The 17,871-nt window shown below is 43.3% G+C and overlaps 3 protein-coding genes across 4 annotated transcripts; 1 reads left to right on the top strand and 2 right to left on the bottom strand.

The window, feature by feature from the left end:
- Positions 1–2,005: 2,005 nt before the first annotated feature.
- On the bottom strand, positions 2,006–4,678 carry drc5 (dynein regulatory complex subunit 5; the record flags this gene model as incomplete). Its single annotated transcript, XM_084483834.1, has 4 exons — positions 2,006–2,158; positions 2,927–3,376; positions 3,760–4,373; positions 4,522–4,678. 4 exons carry the CDS (start codon positions 4,676–4,678, stop codon positions 2,006–2,008), a joined length of 1,374 nt encoding a protein of 457 aa, XP_084339960.1.
- A 1,792-nt stretch (positions 4,679–6,470) lies between these two features.
- On the bottom strand, positions 6,471–11,655 carry rnf8 (ring finger protein 8, E3 ubiquitin protein ligase). Of its 2 annotated transcripts, none has more exons than XM_084483825.1 (9): positions 11,466–11,655; positions 11,046–11,174; positions 10,216–10,661; positions 9,857–10,061; positions 9,170–9,232; positions 8,781–8,870; positions 8,461–8,568; positions 7,941–8,145; positions 6,471–7,437 (listed from the first exon to the last, which is right to left on the bottom strand). In XM_084483825.1, exons 1-9 carry the CDS (start codon positions 11,586–11,588, stop codon positions 7,103–7,105), a joined length of 1,704 nt encoding a protein of 567 aa, XP_084339951.1. In that variant the 5' UTR covers positions 11,589–11,655; the 3' UTR covers positions 6,471–7,102. The 2 variants fall into 2 exon arrangements, with proteins under 2 accessions (XP_084339951.1, XP_084339952.1); XM_084483826.1 differs by having other exon boundaries at positions 7,261–7,437; positions 7,934–8,145.
- Positions 11,656–12,771: 1,116 nt separating this feature from the next.
- On the top strand, positions 12,772–17,305 carry aida (axin interactor, dorsalization associated). Its single transcript, XM_084483835.1, has 10 exons — positions 12,772–13,015; positions 13,625–13,691; positions 13,967–14,020; positions 14,200–14,254; positions 14,355–14,418; positions 14,740–14,843; positions 15,258–15,380; positions 15,612–15,734; positions 16,020–16,137; positions 16,472–17,305. The coding sequence occupies exons 1-10, from the start codon at positions 12,909–12,911 to the stop codon at positions 16,569–16,571; spliced, it is 915 nt and encodes a 304-aa protein (XP_084339961.1). The 5' UTR covers positions 12,772–12,908; the 3' UTR covers positions 16,572–17,305.
- Positions 17,306–17,871: the final 566 nt, after the last annotated feature.

Raw genomic sequence — 17,871 nt, 5'->3', positions numbered from 1 at the left:
AAGGGTCAGAAAATATGGACTGAATGACCACATTTTCCTCTTCACTCATCGGAATTGTTAATCCTCTGTGATAAGAGCGTAATTAATAAAAACAGCAGCCCCCAAAATGTCCTAACTGACTACTGTATATTCAGTTGATGGAGGACCTGGATTTTTGGACTACCTGACAGTAAAATGACAAGTAAACAATACCAATACAAATGTTCACTGTAAGCTGATATTCGGGTGGAGTTTATGTTACAACTTAAGGTGTCCAAAGTGAAAACATCCTCTCTGTAGATGACCCAGATATGCAAAGCTAACCCTTAATATCACATGCACAACATGAACTAGTTCCTTCTTTGGCTGAAAACCCCCTTGCTTTATAACATAACCTCGTAATATGATCTGTAGCTCTGGAGGTGCTTTTTTATACAAGGAATAAGGAAGTCAGATTAGAACAGGTGTACCAGGTGTACCTTGAACAAATTAAAAACAAGTTTTAAACCAGTTTATAACATCAATATATTGTGAAGCTGGAGTCTGAAAGGTGATAACTAAATGTGTAGTTTTTTTACATGGCACATATGTATTATAGAAATCTAGCATTTGGATGATTTTCTCTCGTTGATGTGCTTTTTTGTAGCTTAAACCAATTTTTTATGCGTTGTAAATTACTTTTGATACACACCTGATACACACAAAATGTATGCGTTTACCTCAAAATGATCATGAAATAATCTTGCCTGTTGCCGATACACACAATCGAAAGCCTTCCGTTTTGCTTGTTGCTGCATAGTAAAGGATTTCACTGTTCTACAGCAGATCAGAGTTACATTTCAAAACATATGACAACACTGTCACCATGTCTACTGTACATTCCCTGTGATATCAGGCAGGGTCATGGCTCAAATCTGGACACTCAAATTAAATAAAACCACCCCATACAAATTATATTGTTATGTTGTCATGTTTTGGTTTTGTATTATCCAACATCATGTGTCATAAATAGCCCATATTTTTGCAGTAATCCATCGTGGTCACATGCTGTTCTCTCTGCAGATCGGTCTGGCCTGGGGCCTGTTGAAAGCCTTTTCAGATAACATAAATATTATAGACCCAGTCAGTCCTAGGGGGAGGGAGTTTAAGTTCACGACGAACAAGGAACACCGCAGTCTGACGAGTAACAAAAAAAACAATGGCGGCACCCAAGGAAAGTGTTGCAATCTATGGAGCAATCAAAACTGTATTATACGAAATAGACTAACAATGATAAAAGATGAACAGAAATATGCATGGAGCGCTTTTCTCAGAGGAGAATGTGTGTTGGCTTTACTTCCCACCGGATTCAGCAAGAGCGAAGAGAGCACAGCAAGAGAGTCACTCTGATCGGCTGGATTTTTATGGAAATCCCATTAATTCCCAATATTTGGGAATTAAATTTTTACCAAGCTAAGGCCTACAAAGTAGAACCAAAAAGAAGTGCTTCCTATATACTGCGTGCTACTGTGTCCATAGGTACTTTGGACTGATTTCCGCTCCGCATTGATCCGCCCCACGATCAATCATGTTAGTACGGGCTCTGAAAACGATTTTATCCAATGGTTCTCGGAGGAACCATTGGATAAAATGACGCCATCTTCGAAGATGGAATGGAGGTGGAACAAAGAGAAAGAAAATACATCTCAACTTTGTTAACTACGGGCGCAGCCATCTTCGTTCGTCGAGCGTCGTGGGAATCTTTCGCTACTGTGGTGTACGGTGTGCTCACCAGAAGCCCCAGTGGGAGCTTGATATCCCCAAAGAAAAGGAGGCGTGCCTCAATGCCGCAATGCATAAATGCCACAAGAAAGCTGGGAGATTGAACACATTCCGACAGGGATGGTGGGCGTACCACACAAATGGATCGCAGCGTCATTCTCCCCCACGAGAGGTGAACAGATGAGCGGTGGGAACCATGAATGTGTGAGCATCGTTCTGATTTTACTGTGTTGAATCACACAGTCTACTTGCCATTCTCGTTCTCTCAGGCGGGCTGCTCACGCACCCTGCCCTGGTTGCTTCGCACCTTCTGGCCGATAAAGGCCTCACTCCCCTCGTCCACCTCTGTCAGGCGGACGTCAAACTCCGTCACGGCGTTGTTATGGGACATCCCGTCTTCCAGACACTTACCTCCAGCCTGGGCATAAAGCGCACACACACACACACACACACACACACACACACACACACACACACACACACACCACTCGTTATCAACATCTTGCTGTGTCGTTGTTGTGCTGTTTCCTCATCTTTCCCAGGGAGTCGAAAGGTTGAACGGTCACAGATAGCGTAGGCAATGGCTGCTGTTTCTCAGCACACCTGCCATCGCCAACCCCAGTGTGAACATCCCTGTAACATCACTGTATGACTGTGACTGCAGCTCACCATCCACCCACCCCACATCTCACTCACTAACGACACCTACCCACTCTCACATTACCCCCACCATTTAATTTGCCTATTTTAGCTATAGTTAGAGCCTCCGCATGATGGCTTAACTACCGGAAACTGCAATGCAACTGAATGGTAGAAGCAAAAGCAAAAGCAACAGGGCAATTTAGAATAATCTATTGTTTTTCAAACAATTACGTTTCGTCCCTAGTGCAAAAGGTTTGTAAAGATGTCAGCTTCTATAAAGTAAGAGAAGCTTATGTATAGACAATTAAATCTTTACAGCCTCACATAAAACCTTTAATGAATTCCAGTATTCTGTATAAACCACTTCAACAATATATTGTTTAGTAGTAGAAGAAGAGGAAGAAGAAGAAGAACATAAAAACATTTGCTACACACAAACTTGCTACAAGCAGTGGGCTGCCACAACCACACAGTGTACCGCCCTGGCCTCGGTTGTAATCCATGCCAGTCACATGCAGCTCAAAAGGGGTTTTGTTAAGCTCACCGCGCCCAGGCTGTTGCAGGAGAGGTTGATGCTGGTCAGCGTGTCGTTCTGGACCAGCACCTGCGCCAGCACGGCGGCGCTGGGCTCGCCCATCTCGTTGGCGCCCAGGTGCAGCCGGCGGAGCGCGCGATTGGTCAGCAGGGCCTGGCCGACGGCCCGGCCTCCCTCGTCCCCCAACCGGTTCAGCCGCAGGTTGAGGGTGCGGAGGGTGGCGCTCCGGGACAGCGCGTGGGCGATGGCCCGCGCGCCGGCGCCCGTGATCTCGTTGTCGTACAGGTCGAGGCCCTCCAGGCGGCTCCTGGACAGCAGCTTGCCGATGGCCCGGGCCCCCCGGTCGCTGATGAGGTTGTGGGAGAGGTCCAGCTCGAGCAGCGACGGGTGGTCCAGCAGTTGGCGGGCCAGGATCCGGCAGCGCTCGTCCTCCACTTTGCTCTGGCGGAGCCTCAGCACCTTCATGTCATGAGATGAGGAAGTGAGGCTGTCTAGACTTAACTTAACATGGGTGATGGTCAGACACATTAATGTATTCCCATCAGCCAGTATCGTCTATCATTGTGATTGAAGCTCTGTTTCCATGCCCGAGTGAACTCAGATTACACAACACCGTGTGGCAACATGATGATTGATGCATCTTTCAGGAGACAGGAGGGTCAGTTGACTTCCCTTTCATATAAGTATGGCCAATCTGCCAAGAATAATCTGATTTGATCAAATGTGCAACATTACCATTGTCAGTACCATAGACTAAAACACAGTCAAACAAGAAACACACACTCCGGGGAACATTATGTGTGAGCGAGGGCAGTGCTGCTGCCAACAAACATTCTTATTACCTTCAGGGTGTGGCAGGACTTCAGCGCTCTGGCCAGGGCCTCGCAGTCACGGAGTGTAAACTCAAACAGGTTCCACTCAAAGTTCATACCACAGCCCCGGACCCCGTACACCAGCCGCAGCTCCTCCAGGCGGCTGAGCCGGTCCAGCAGCAGGCCGAAGTCAAAGTGGTCCATCGACGGCCCCGCGTCACTGGCCGCGTCCTCCTCCTCCTCCTCCTCCTCCTCCCCTTCCCCTTCCTCCTGCTGCTGCTCCTCGCCCGGCCTCTCCCTCCCGGGGGTCCAGGGCTCCTTGATGGGGGGCAGCAACTGGGAGACGTCCAGCCTGAGGACGTAGTCCCTGCACAGGGGCACAAGCTCCAGGATGGTGTGCGGCGGCGTCACGTCCGGGATGAACAGCTCCAGCAGGTTCTCCAGGTGCTTCTCAAAGAACATGCGCTTCCAGCTGTGGCCGTACTGGGAAACGTCGCACGGGTTCCAGCGCTGCACGCAGCAGCGGCGCCAGTAGCCCGGGTCGGAGATCAGGTTGGCGGTGACGTGCAGTGGCAGGGAGGGGGGCAGCCGGCCCAGCACGTACTCCTTATGAGCAGGCAGGAGTTCCTCAATAGTCTGCTTTTCTGTAATGACATGGACAGTTGTGATGATCATCAGATCGTTTTTTGGCGTAAGTACACCAGAACATGTACAATTAATTATTATAAATATTTGTATTTATTACATAATAATTGGTCAACTTTTTCTCAATTATGCATTGGAGGAGCATACCCTCGAAGTTTGTCACAATGTTTTGCAGGCAGAGTATGGATAAGGGAGGCACCAGAGCAAGGGACCAATCTGGGTCTTCAGCAATGATCCTGCGCAGTGGTCCATGGTCCCCAATCACGTTGAGTTGTTCCACTGGAGGATCGATGGACTTGGACATTGTCCCAGAAGAAATACTGTAGGCATACGTGGGCAATATGGTCAGATGTATTATGTATAAAATGTTATTTGCAAGGACTGCCTACTCCGTAAGATGCGAGATTAACTTTAAGGAGGGAACATAGGTCTGATTCAATTCTACTTCTACTACTACTTAATTGTACTTGAAAACTAAAGCTAGATATGCGTTTGTCAAAGCTACATCTTGCTTAACATTAGCGGTAGCATCTTCCCAAGAATCCCGGTCAAAACTATTTGATGTGAAACGCGAGTGGCAGTTAGCGAAACACAAAGTCTGGTTTATGTGGAACATAACCATTCTACAAACTTAATATCTAGAAATGTGGAAATAGTGCCATTATAACGTACCACTAGCGCTTGTCTGGATAACTTGACTCCTTGGTAACGAACCTAACAATTTGAAAGCCAAAGCTTCGTTGCTAGGCAATCAGATTCACCAATCGGTGACGAGTCTGCAACGTTTAGCAATACAATGCTCTTGTATCGAGTCAGCACTTTTTAACCAAACTAAGTTCAAATAAAACCGTTAAAGAACCATTCGTAGTTATAGGCCGTATTTTTTGTTTTATTTAAGTACAAAGGACATAATAAAAATTGTCCATCTGAAACCAGAAAGACTGTCTGTCAAGTGAATTTATGTGTGCAGATGATGTGAATGTAAGTTTGTGTATTTCGGATGACTCAATCTTTGCAATCTCTGCCATTCCCTATATGATACATCCACAGAGATAAGCATATTTACACAAATAACTAGAGTATTGTATTGTAGTATGGGTAAATATACAATGTGTGAACAGTGCGTTAGGGATGCAGGCTTGTCCCATGTTGGAGATCACTGGGGGTAACAATGTGGCGAACACAGAGTAGAGCAAACTAAAATGGCAAACAGTGCTTCTGTGGTTCCTGCAGATCCAAGGATGCTCGTCTGTAGTCTGGGAGAGGAAATACAGAGCTGAGTAGAGAGAGAGAGGATAAGTACAGAGATATCCGAGTATAGAGATAGATAGCAGTTAGTGGCATCCCATTAGGTGGAAGTAGCTCGTTGAGTAGTGGGGATGGAGGTTCGAGGATGATTTAAGAAGCAGGCTCTGACCGTGGCTCCGAGGCACTGCTCCGTCACTGTCGGAGTTGTGCAACACAGCCCGACAAGACGCACGCTTCCATCGCGCTGCACTGGCTCTAATGGACTGCCCTGACGTCAGCCGTCCACCGTGCAGGAAGGAAGGTCAGTCCGTGCACTCCGGATGCTGCTCAGCTGCAGTTGTTAGATGCAAGTGCCCAGAAGCACAGTGAAGTGAGTCCCTGACTCACACTGGTTGACTAAGAAGATGTCAAATCCTGGTCAGAGCTAGTGGCCACGAAAGGCACATCGTCTTGGCAAGGCAGTCAACATGGTCTGTCACGTCACACTTAATGACCTAATCAATATGATGAAGTGTCACGGTTGCTCGACAGATCACAGTCTAGTCTGATGCAGGATGCGACCGCTGAGATATCCCAGAAGAAAACCCAGAATATTTCAACGAATGCAGTACGATCATCGAAGTGTAACCAAAGTGAGAAGTGTACAAGTTTCCCATGACATCCAAGGAAATATTGATTTGAATGATACTGAATGCATCATGTTACACATTACACCTTATTTCTCCAGTGCTTTTAGAAACGTTGTTTGTATAACCATGAAGAGTTAATACAAAATGTCACATTTTAATGCTTACAAACGTTTTTTTCTAATTTCTTACAGCTTTGGCAAGTGCAATTCATGTTTTTCTTTTAGAGTCTGGTCGAGGCAAACAAGAAGAAGGCTGCAGAGTTTGTATTTAAAGATAGTGCTAAAACATGTCTGTGGTCTCTTTTTCTTTTGCATTAGGCAAAACATGTATACATATAACACATTACATTACATTAGACGCGTGAATGAGGTTTTGATTACCTGGCGCCACCTCGTGTCGACATATAACCTAGCAGGTAGAGAATGTGTCATGGTTGTAAAATTCCTTTAACTTTAACATGTTTCACAATTGCAACTAAAACACACTTTTACTCGTTTGCATTCATCATGATCACAGAATTATTACTACAAAGCACAAACCAAAATAAGAGAAAAGTCAACAGTGGAGCAGAAAATTGCACCAACGGCCAACTGAGGTCAACAACATTGTTGAACTGTCAGGTACATTTTAATGAAAAAGAAAACAAGAACATTCTCATCATCACAGTTAAATTGCCTCATTCAAAATATATTGTTCAATCGCTCCAGTCTTTCTGTTGAAGAACAGAAAACTGCAGTGAAGGTTGGAGTCACAAAAACGTCCCCTTGTTGCTCCCCTCGCTGCGCACGGCGGAATCCACGTGCTTCTGGTGCCATGGGAACGTCCTGTTACCCCCAGCTCCCCCAGACCTTTCACCAATCAAAAAGGCTGTCATCGTCCCCCATTGTGTCGTTGCTGTTGGAGGAGCTGAGGTCTAGGCTCTGATAACTGCTGTCCGTGCCCACCGAGTGCACCGACCCGTCCCCCGAACTGTCCAGGTGAATGCTTCCCTCCGCCGAGCTGATGTTCTCCACCTCCCCGTCCACCACTTCGCTGTCCAACTCGCTTCCACTGGCGCTGTCTAGGCTGCTGCTGCTGCTGCTGCTGCTGCCACCGCCACTGCTGCTGCTCGAGCCGATGCTGTTGCTGCTGGTAGTGCTGCCATCATCTTCGATCACCGTCACCTCCCGAGGCGTGGCTTTGGCTCCTGATGAAGCCAACAAACAAACCAAAACATAACCATGGTGATACTTGGATGGAGGGTCAAAAAAAGTATGAAGTATAATAATTCAGCCAGTGGCACCCTTGAGCCTGGGAGGTGACCCAAGAAAATTAAAAAAAATGGAAGAAGGAAGAGGGCATCACATCTCTCTGGTATTTTAGCACACAGACCAACAGACTAGCCCAACCAGCCCGTGGTGCCCAACCAGCACGTTCTCTCTGAAACCAGGAGACCATCGGACATTTAAAAGAGAAACGTAAAATAAACCATAAGATGGCACGAGCATAAATAAACTAGACCATGTTCTAAAAAGCCGCAGCAAACTGAAAAGGTGTTGAGCCATGTTTGAAAAAGAATTAAGTGTTGTGGGGCAGACTTCCCACGTCCTACACTCGCAGGGCCGTCGGACGCATCTCTGCAGCCGGAGAGAGACTGGCACCGTGACGCTCGCTCGCTTGCTTGCTCGTGGCGTTTGACGCACCTCTCACCTTTCCTCTCGTCGACGATCACCTGTCGCCGGGTCTTGGTGTCGGCGCTGAGGTTCTGCACCATGCTGTCGATGAAGTTATCCAGAGGCAGGCAGCGCGTCTGCGAGCGGATCGTCTGGCGGCAGATCGGACACTCGTCTTTGCGCTTGCGCCACTCGGCAATGCAGTACAGGCAGAAGATGTGGGTGCAGTTCAGCACGTAAGCCTGTCGCCCAAAATTAGACATGAAAATATTTGAATTCAATAGCATTTGTTAGATACTTTTCTTTTTTTCATTTTTCCCAGATTCAAAGCTGAACGAACACAAGCTGAGCGCAGCATTATATTTAGAGACAAATTATTATATTTTGACAATGACAAGCAACGACGAGTCCGACGCTGCAAGTCTTAAAATACTTCTGTAATCTAAGCTGTGTCCATTGTTCAAACGCAACACCAAAGATTGAACCGTTTGAACATTATGGTCATTTTATGATTGAGTACAGTACTTTTGTTACAGATAGTTCCTTTAAGTTCCTACCTGAATGAAGAGCTCAGAACAAATGATACACTGGAGCTCATTCTCCATCACCTCTGTCATCTGCGTGACCACTTCCTCTTTCTGGGCCCTCTCCTTTTCCTTCTCCACCTGGTCCCCCATGACAGATGCAGTGTTAAGGAGAGTGTGGATGGAGCAGTCATTGTACAATACATGTCCCGAACAACGAAAGGTACCTCAATTGTCTACAGTAAGTAATGGTTTTGTACTGCACAGTTTGAAACAACAGTCGCCATGCTTGGTTTGCCAAGACTTCTATTACAGAATGAGTGGGATCGAAATGTGTCAAAGATCCAACTTACCTTGGTCAGTTCTAGCTCCCTGTTTTTCGCCAAAAGGACTTGTTCAAAGCCTTGCCGAGAGTTGGCGAGCTCCTCCATGACGTTTCTTTGCTGTTGGCCGGCACAGAACAGCTTGAAAGACTTGGACAGACTCAAAGCTGTGCTGAAAATACTATTTGGTTAGATAAAAACAAAATATTTTTGGGATTTTATGTTCAAATCGAAGAGCATGTGTAACTGATTCCAGTTTTTACTTTTCGTTTTCTCAATTGTTAAATGTTGCTAACCTTCTACTGATAAAAGCACAATAAGTGAGAACACACGTTTGATATTTAAGCAAAAGAATCATTGCTACGGGAAACTATTAATCAAAAAATCGAAAATGGCAGCAAACTTTGAATCCGAATTACCTCCTGTAAGGCGTCTTCTAGTTGTTTCTTTAAGACCTCTTCTTCCTGCTTTGTCTTCTGTGCCTTTAAATCAGGTACCACATTGCAGACACAATTTAGTGCAGCCACTAGGTCATTGTGGAGATAGTACAAAACAAATTGCCTTACATATATAAGGCAAACAACCTGAGCTCAATGCTGACACAGTGTAAGGGGAGGTTGTGAAAAGGCAAGTAAAGCAGGGAAAATTGTATCATTGCTGTGAACTCCGGTATTTCCTCAAGATACAAGTCTGGGACCAAAATAAGTCTGTCTGTCTAACAAATTCTGTCTGCTAATGAGCGATGTAGATGATTACAGCCACAGTTTTGTATACGTTACGTATACAATTGCCTCACATATACAGTAAAATAATATCAATGTTGCTTTGGAATTCATTGATTCTATGTTTTTTTAATTGAAAGCAACAAGTATTTACTTCAATGAACATGCAGCAGAAATGTTTGTTAATGGTGTTTACTTGATATGGGAACAGACTGGCTGAAGTTAAAAGGTCAGTCACCCTTTTGCTTTGCTAGCCCTCTGTTTAGAGCAAACGTTCCAACACATGGCGGGGCCAAGTTAGCGTTCTCCTACTTCTACCCTTTTGGAATTGGAAACACAGAGGGCTCACATGCCAGCCCCGAGGTGCTCTGCTCGGTGACTGACCAGTTGTGCTTTGGTCTGGCTGAAGGACTTCTCCAGCGTCTCCATGTGCTGCATCTTGGTGCGCAGCGCTCCCAGCTGGCCATGCAGCTCCCTGACCTGGGCCTCCTTGGCCGCATCTCCCTGCTGGGACGTGCCCTCCAGCGTGGCCACCTGCTTCTGGGTGTCCTTGACTCGCTCCCGCAAGGTCAGGAGGTTCTGGCTGAACCTGGTTGGGGGGGGGGAGCAGGTGGGATATTAATTATTATTATTCTCTTTCTTCATCCGTCAGTCAATTCAGCTCAGAAGGTCAACCTTGCAACGCTGATGGGTGAGGATTCAGTACACTGCGAATAACCACAATGCCCATCGCTACTACATACATCTGCAGATTGTCCAGGTCGCTGGGACTGTTGGAGTCGTCGGAGATCAAGATGGTGTCCTGCCGTTTCACAGCGTGAAGCGACGGGTGCTCCGATGGCAGCCTGGCCTTCTGTGTAGGTTCTAGAGCCGGGCCCGGTGGGGCACAGGAAGTGTTTGGCATGGAGCCGCGATAAAGCTTCTGCTTTGAGGAGGTGGACGGCTCCGTTTCATCCGTGCTGAACTTCCTTTTGCTGGTATTGGCCACAGGGACTGCCTTGGGACTCTGACTGAACACCTGCGCCAGGTGGGGTTCTAGCTCTTTGAGTGGCCGTCGAACGAATATATACTCATGCTCCACTTGGGCTCCAGCTGCAGCAACACCCAGCTTTATGGAGTCCCCTAGGCGAAGTCGGTGGGCTCTCTCCGCAACTATGCGAGTCCCATTCACCCACACGCCATTAAGACTCTAGAAGGGGTGGAAATATACACTTTTAACAAGTTATAGTAATGACAATCTAGCAACATGTTATTATTACAATATAAACTACAGCCAAGTCATTTCACTTTTTTTTTGTATGGCCCCTAATCACAGTTACAGTCTCAAAAGGGCTTGCCACATTTAAGGCTTGACACCCCCCTCACCCTCCAAAAACGGTTGACAACTTTGCTAAATTGTCAAGAAGGAAACCTTTGGAGTGGTGTAGTGTGGGATCCCTCCCCGCAGAAATGGTTAGGAGTGCCACAATGGAAATACATAATGGTAGCATAACAAGCATATATTCTAGATATACAAATAAGAAATAAGTAAAAAATAGGGTACTTAGAGTACTATTACTGGATTTTTGCATACCTTTTTGTCAGTGACAGTCCAATGCCCATCTCCCTTTTGCTTGAAGCAACAATGCAGTCTGGAGATCATCAGAGGGCAAGACGGCGTTACGAGCTGGTAAGTGACGTCTACACCACGTCCAATCTTGATCTGTCCAGTACACAAACAAGGTTCACATCAGGGTAGTCATCTGTTGAAGGGAAGCTTTGCATCTAGCTTCGTTCCGGAGTTGTAATTGAGTGTATATCGTACAAGCTAGTTGTATCGAGAAAACGTATGTTCCTAAAAATAAAAGCCAAAGAATAGTACGTGTTTAAAAACGGCTTGCATTTTGATCAATACGGTCTGCCTGGTGAGTAACCGCTAGTGCTACTATACTTAAATGTAGCTAGTGTTAAAGAAAAATTAAAGATAGCCTGTGATTTAACTAGCAACACGAACCTCTTGATTCTCCAGCAAGAGAAGCCATTCTGCATTACTTCCGACCCGCGTCAAACAGCATGCTTCAGGAATTGCGAATTCTTGCTCATCACCTTCGGAGGACTCGGATGTCACTGTTTCCATTTTTAACTCATCCTATAACTAATTCAAAACAACGAAACTGATATAAATAAAGCCCAAACTTGCTAGGAGCTTCTTCTTCCTCTTCTTCGTCAGCTGTTTTGTGTGTGTGTGGCGGGGGAATTACTGCCACCCTGTGAACAGGAGACGGAATCAGACAGGCGATAAAGTACAAAAACATGACGATAACAACACTATGATCAAATTCTGTAAATCAATCCGGTTGATTGTAGAAAGTAACGTAGTAAAACAATGCACGTAAATAATACACGTTCGTTTCCATGGAGTTAAATGTATGTACTTTCTTAAAGTGACGACGTGTAACATTTGCGTGTCTATAAAAACAACAACATTGCAACCATGAATGAAAACACTGTTTATTGTAACGTGGCTCATCCCACGTGTCAACGCGCTACAGCTGCCAATAAAAAATAAAAAGTAAATAAATAAAAGGAATGAAAGATCAGAAGGTGCAGTTGTGCAATGATGAAAAGAGGTTGGTTGAGAATGTTAAAACAAGAAACTTTCAATTGACCATTTATCAGGTGTATGATATATATATATATATATCATACACCTGATAAATGGTCAATTGAAAGATAAAGATAATTGTACTTAAAAAATAATAATAAATACGTGACAAAATATTATACATTTTAAATGTAAACTATTTGTTCTCTTTGAGCAGTTCACACTCAACAAAACATCTCCCACTGTTTATTTTTTTCTTGCCAGCAATCACACATTCTATTTAGGTGTTTAGCTATTGGTATCTGCTTTATTTTAATTAACTATCCCAAGGTTGATGGGCTAACCATTTACTAACACTAATCAGATGTGTATCCACTGTACTCTTTCTCGTGTCCCTTCTCGACATTCCTCATTCTCCTCCAGACCTGCCAACTGCCACATCTCTGTTTCCCTCCCCATGCAGGCCTGTTGCAGCAATAGGACAACACATTTTGCCTTTAGCGACAGTGTTCAGCCCTAGTCTATACAATAAGATTATTAAACAAGTAATATAATTCTAAAAATATTACTTTATTACTAAAAATAATAATAAAACTTAAGTTTTATTAAAAATATGATCTGCAATATTCAAATTGACTCCCCAGTGGTACATGAACTAAAAGGCGGGACTTCCTGTCTGTTCCGGATGCAATACATTGACCGAGCAATAAGGGCTTGGTCGCCGGTTGTTTTCAACACAACGGTACGCCTTCGGATACCGTCCTTACCTGTACAACGACGATGCTACAAGCGTTATAGAGTAACATCGGCGATGCTAACCCCGAAAGAACTTCGCATAACGAGTGTGTGAAAATGTCTGATGTCAACAAGACTATCCAGAAATGGCATGCGAGTTTCAATAAAGGCACAGACTTTGATTCGTGGGGACAATTAGTGGAGGCTATTGATGAGTACCAAATGTAAGTTAATCAACATGTGTCATACAATTGCCTCTTATCAGTTTGACCTGTTTTCTCAGTTGCTCTATCCTTCTGTATCATATAATACCCTTGCCCAGGCATTGTTGCACGCCATCTATGCTGTTCAGCAAGTGACTGCATTTGTATTACCCATTCATGATATTAAAAGCAGCCTTGGACCACAGATATCGGACACGCCATGTAATTATGTTACCATTACCATCATATCTGCGGCCATACAGGTCAGGATGTGAGGTGTAGTCCTTTTAAGCTGTGTGTGTGTGTGTGTGTGTGTGTGTGTGTGTGTGTGTGTGTGTGTGTGTGTGTGTGTGTGTGTGTGTGTGTGTGTGTGTGTGTGCGCGTATGGGGATGGGGAGGACATGTTCCACAGTACACGTCATATACACCAACCTTTCTCAGGTGACAGCCAACACCCTTTTGTTCTTATACTGCAAGCATTTATATCTCTCCTGAAAGAAAAATAATAATAATTCAGTGCACCTTTATCATGTACCCTCCTAAATGATATATATTTTAGACATTTTTGATATGTATTAATATACAAAACTTCATCTGCTCTCTTTACTTTGTCAATAATGGTTGATCCAGATTGGCCCGCCAGCTCCAGAAAGAGGTCCAGTCAACCAATTCCACATACTTCACAGAAGATCAGAAGGTATTAAAGCTGAACTTTAGAGTTTAGCATAAGTTCAGCTTTAAAATCTCAAGTTAGGTTTAAAATATCAAAGAAAAGGGAAAAGGTAATCAAGTTTTAGTCAGATACCATGTATTTTAATGTATTTGTGCACAGATGGACTGTTAGAACCGTATTTAGAGATGAATTGGCATATTTGAATATACATTGTGTAAAATACACCATGGCATGGACCTTCATGGAAGAAACAAATATACGTATTGTCTTCTTCATTGTACACATGTGTTGTTTTTCAGAAAACATTAGGGAAGTTTGCAACATGTCTGGAGCTGAGAAGTGCAAGTTTGCAGGTATGTATCAAACTGTTATTTAAGCTCTTGAAATTACCATTGTGTACAATAAATTAATATACTCTTAATAATGAGTCTTCAATCATACCAGTTATCTATTAATAGTATAGCACAGTTTTATTATTAATAATATAACATTTATTATGTTGTGTATGTTGTTTGTTATTGTTTTGGCATAGTGCTCACAGCCAACGGAAGACTTCAGGTTAGAGGACCTGAAGACATTGGAGCCCAGTTAGTATTGATCGACTTAAGAGGAAATAATAGTGCATTTGCAGCCAACTCATTTGGCAGAGGTAGATAACGCTGACTTATGTTATGTCTTTCTCCATAGTTATAAAAAATATACTGACTTACAACAAAGAATTCCCCTTTGATGTCCAGCCGGTGCCATTAAGGTAAGACACAAGAATCAAACAGCTTTTATTAGGGAGGTTTTCCAACACTGATATTTATATCCTTCAGCATTGAATACGAAAATACATTTGTGTATACATCGTCTGATGTTAAAGATACATTTATTTTTCAGATGTACAGTCATCTTAGACATTTTACATTTCCAATTTAGAACATGATATCTCAATAAGCAACCGTCAAAGGTCTTGAGTCTGACTAGTGTTTATTAGAGTATTGAATAGCATCGGTACCTGGTTTGGATGAGGCATTAGCGTTGAGGTATTTAATCCAAAATAACATGATTCAAACTTTAAAACGATCAGAAAAATCCTAGCTCCAGGGGAAGAGGAGAACCTAGAGCTGGAAGAGGAAGAGGATGCTGCAGCAGGAGCTGGGTCTGTTGAGACCTTCCAATCTCAAGTATCAGGTACTACAGCACGCCTACACCAACACCAATGCGTCATTCTCATCTTCGTCAGGTATAGCTTTTAAACCCACAGGATCGCCAGACCTCTGTGATAACACAGTGCACAGGATGATACCATCCCCCTAATCGTAGCCTACTGTCAGAAATGTACACACACTTAGCTACTAATCAGTGGTAAACATCAGTGAAACTTGCCCATTGGTTTTGCCACTGCAGTTCATTGTGAACTCAACTTTGGTGCAGTTTCGTCTTATCATTCACTTTTCTTTTTGGTAAAAGAAACATAATGTGTGAGATCAGGAGTGTCTCACAAGGCCGGTCTAATATGGTACATGGTATTACCTTACAGTATGTGTATTTTCAAGAATACCTGACCATATTTAGAATGTCCTGTTTAACCATGGTCTCTTACAGGTACATTGTTACCACGGTTACCCTCAGAGCCCAGCATGACACTTCTTACACTTAGGATTGATAAAATTGGCTTGAAGGATGCTGGCCAATGCATCGACCCCTACATGACCATCAGTGTAAAAGGTATGTGCATGTATATATTCCTTCTATTGCTACAGCTGAACGTGGAAAAAAATGGGGACGATCCATTAAATAACAATATTTCTTTATAAATTATGGATAAATAATGATAAATTAGTATTCATCTTAGAGATTATCTGGTTGGAAAGATACCCTGGCATTTCATTGCACCTAGAATGTTGATTTTCTGCCTCTCAATGTCTATCAAACCCCTAGCATGTCTCCTGTGTTCAGATGTGAATGGGATCGACGTGAACCAGGTGCAGGATACCCCTATGGCCACCAGGAAGGAAGACACTTACATCCACTTCAGCGTGGAAGTGGAGATCCAGAAACACGTGGAGAAGCTACCCAAAGGTACCACTTAAGACATAGGACCAGACTGTTTAAATTCACCATCTTCTGTTCCCTGCAGGGGTTTGGTGACCATGCTTTGTGTTGGTTCAAAAACTCATAAACTTACAGTGCAGTTTTATAGTTTAAAACATTTACTTCCAACGGTTCAAATGTTGAACCACAAGCAAAGGGTCTGCGTACAGCATTAAAACATGTCACAATGTGTTGCAGAACTGTCATTACGAGTCTTAATGTTAAAAACATACAACGCAATTTCTGTTTTGTTGATTTATCTGCTGTATGCAGGAGCGGCCATCTTCTTCGAATTCAAGCATTACAAACCCAAGAAGAGGTTTACCAGCACAAAATGCTTTGCCTTCATGGAGATGGATGAAATCAAGCCTGGCCCAATTGTGATTGAGCTGTGAGTCTCCTTTCCCATGTCCCCTTGTAACTAAGGATGCACAGAAACCAATACCAGTCATCCATTATTTGAATGGATGGCTAAATAATGGCCTTTCCTGATAAAAAGTATGCTGATCAAAAGCCATCTAAAACATATGTATGTATTTGTTGTTACATAGAGAAACATGTCTTGATGAAAGTTGATTCTTCATTTGATTCCAAATTACCGTAAAACTACTGGTTAAAGTAGTCGTGAAATAGTCGTACCTACAGTGAATCGTGCCTTTCATGGTGTGTCTGTTGTGGCGTCAATGAAGACCAATTCTTTCTGTTCCAAACTGCTTGTGCCACAGGTACAGGAAGCCCACGGACTACAAGAGGAAGAAACTGCAGCTCATGACCAAGAAACCACTTTATCTGCACCTCCATCAGACTCTGCACAAGGACAGCTGAGGGAGAACCTGCTACATGCCTGGAACTGCCGGCGGCACCACTTGTTAAGCTACACACATCAGCCTCATCAACCATTCATAACCCAGCCAAACTTTGGTGTGAAACATTAACACAGCAAGTCAGCAATACTTACTTGAACCACAGTCGGTTCGCTTTTTCCACCGCGTTATTGAATGTGCATGTCCAACTTTTATTTACTCAAACCAATAATGACACAATGACACACAGTCTTGTCTGCTATGGAAATTCATGCTTTTTTATTTTTAGTTTTTTTACCAATGGATTGAAGTATAAATGCAAACGGATTTCAAATTAAATTAGGCACTAAAATATTTTTTGGTTTTATAAGATGTGATGCAGTCCCAGTAGGAAGGAAAATATAGTGCTTCCTGAATCACTTTGCATTGAATATTGTCTGATTCGTATCCCATGGGTGTCCAACAAACAAAAAATACATTCTCTCTTAATTTGGAATATCATGGTAATGTTTTTTTTTAAGATTTTATTTTTGTAATATCAGGCGATAAATCAACCCGCAAAGATAACACTAACTGATTGAACTGATTTCTGTGTGTGTGTTTTATATGTGTATGCGAGGGCATGAACGGATGATGAATCATGTGCAGTATTTGCGGGCATACAATAAAAACATATCAATTATTTACACTGCTTTCATTTCTAATAAACTTTACATTTTAAACGCATGCATTACTCTCCAGTTAATTTGTATTTTCAGCTATGTGTAGGTATAGGTGTATCTTTACCCAACATATGCTTAGAGATAATACATTGTTTAGTATTTATTGACTGACTTAAACTCAGGATGTATTGCTTTTAGGTTTATATCATACCTGCAAACTCATAAGGGTTGAAAAAGGTGACAAACTAAACCGTTGTAGGGGGGTCTGGGGGCATCCCCCCCAGCCAAATTTTGCTATTTTAACATGTAAATTAAGCATTCTGGTGTACTCCCAGAAGAAAATAAAGGGAAAATACAACATTTTCTTATAGTAAAAATGGCACATTTATTAACCCATAAACTGGTCAGTTACGACTGAGCAGTCCACTCCAGGACTGGAACGATGGGGAAAAAAACGCGCGCTGTGGTATATCTTGATAGCGATTGGTGGTCGTGGAACATGGAACGTGGAACGTGGAGCCATTTGGCCAAAGATTTTTTTATTGTGAAGATAGCAAACTTGTTTCTCGCTCATTATACAGTCGGTTATTATCAGGGGTGCACATAACTTTTTTAGTGAGTTACTCATTTGAGTACCAGGAGATGGTGTTCGGTACGCAC

Source organism: Micromesistius poutassou, assembly GCF_964030765.1.
Source record: "Micromesistius poutassou genome assembly, chromosome: 19".
Classification (NCBI taxonomy): Eukaryota; Metazoa; Chordata; class Actinopteri; order Gadiformes; family Gadidae; genus Micromesistius; species Micromesistius poutassou.
Note: the sequence above shows the minus strand (reverse complement) of the source record. Positions and strands in the feature narration are given on the sequence as shown.

Excerpts from the sequence above, each read along its gene's own strand:
- rnf8 (XM_084483825.1), bottom strand. The coding sequence starts at position 11,588 with ATGGAAACAGTGACATCCGAGTCCTCCGAAGGTGATGAGCAAGAATTC. Across the intron at positions 9,233-9,856 it reads GCCAGACCAAAGCACAACTG|GCACAGAAGACAAAGCAGGA; the intron begins GTCAGTCACCGA and ends CCTGATTTAAAG. Across the intron at positions 8,146-8,460 it reads GTTCTGAGCTCTTCATTCAG|GCTTACGTGCTGAACTGCAC; the intron begins GTAGGAACTTAA and ends TTTGGGCGACAG.
- aida (XM_084483835.1), top strand. The coding sequence starts at position 12,909 with ATGTCTGATGTCAACAAGACTATCCAGAAATGGCATGCGAGTTTCAAT. Across the intron at positions 15,381-15,611 it reads CATGACCATCAGTGTAAAAG|ATGTGAATGGGATCGACGTG; the intron begins GTATGTGCATGT and ends TCCTGTGTTCAG. Across the intron at positions 15,735-16,019 it reads CGTGGAGAAGCTACCCAAAG|GAGCGGCCATCTTCTTCGAA; the intron begins GTACCACTTAAG and ends TGCTGTATGCAG.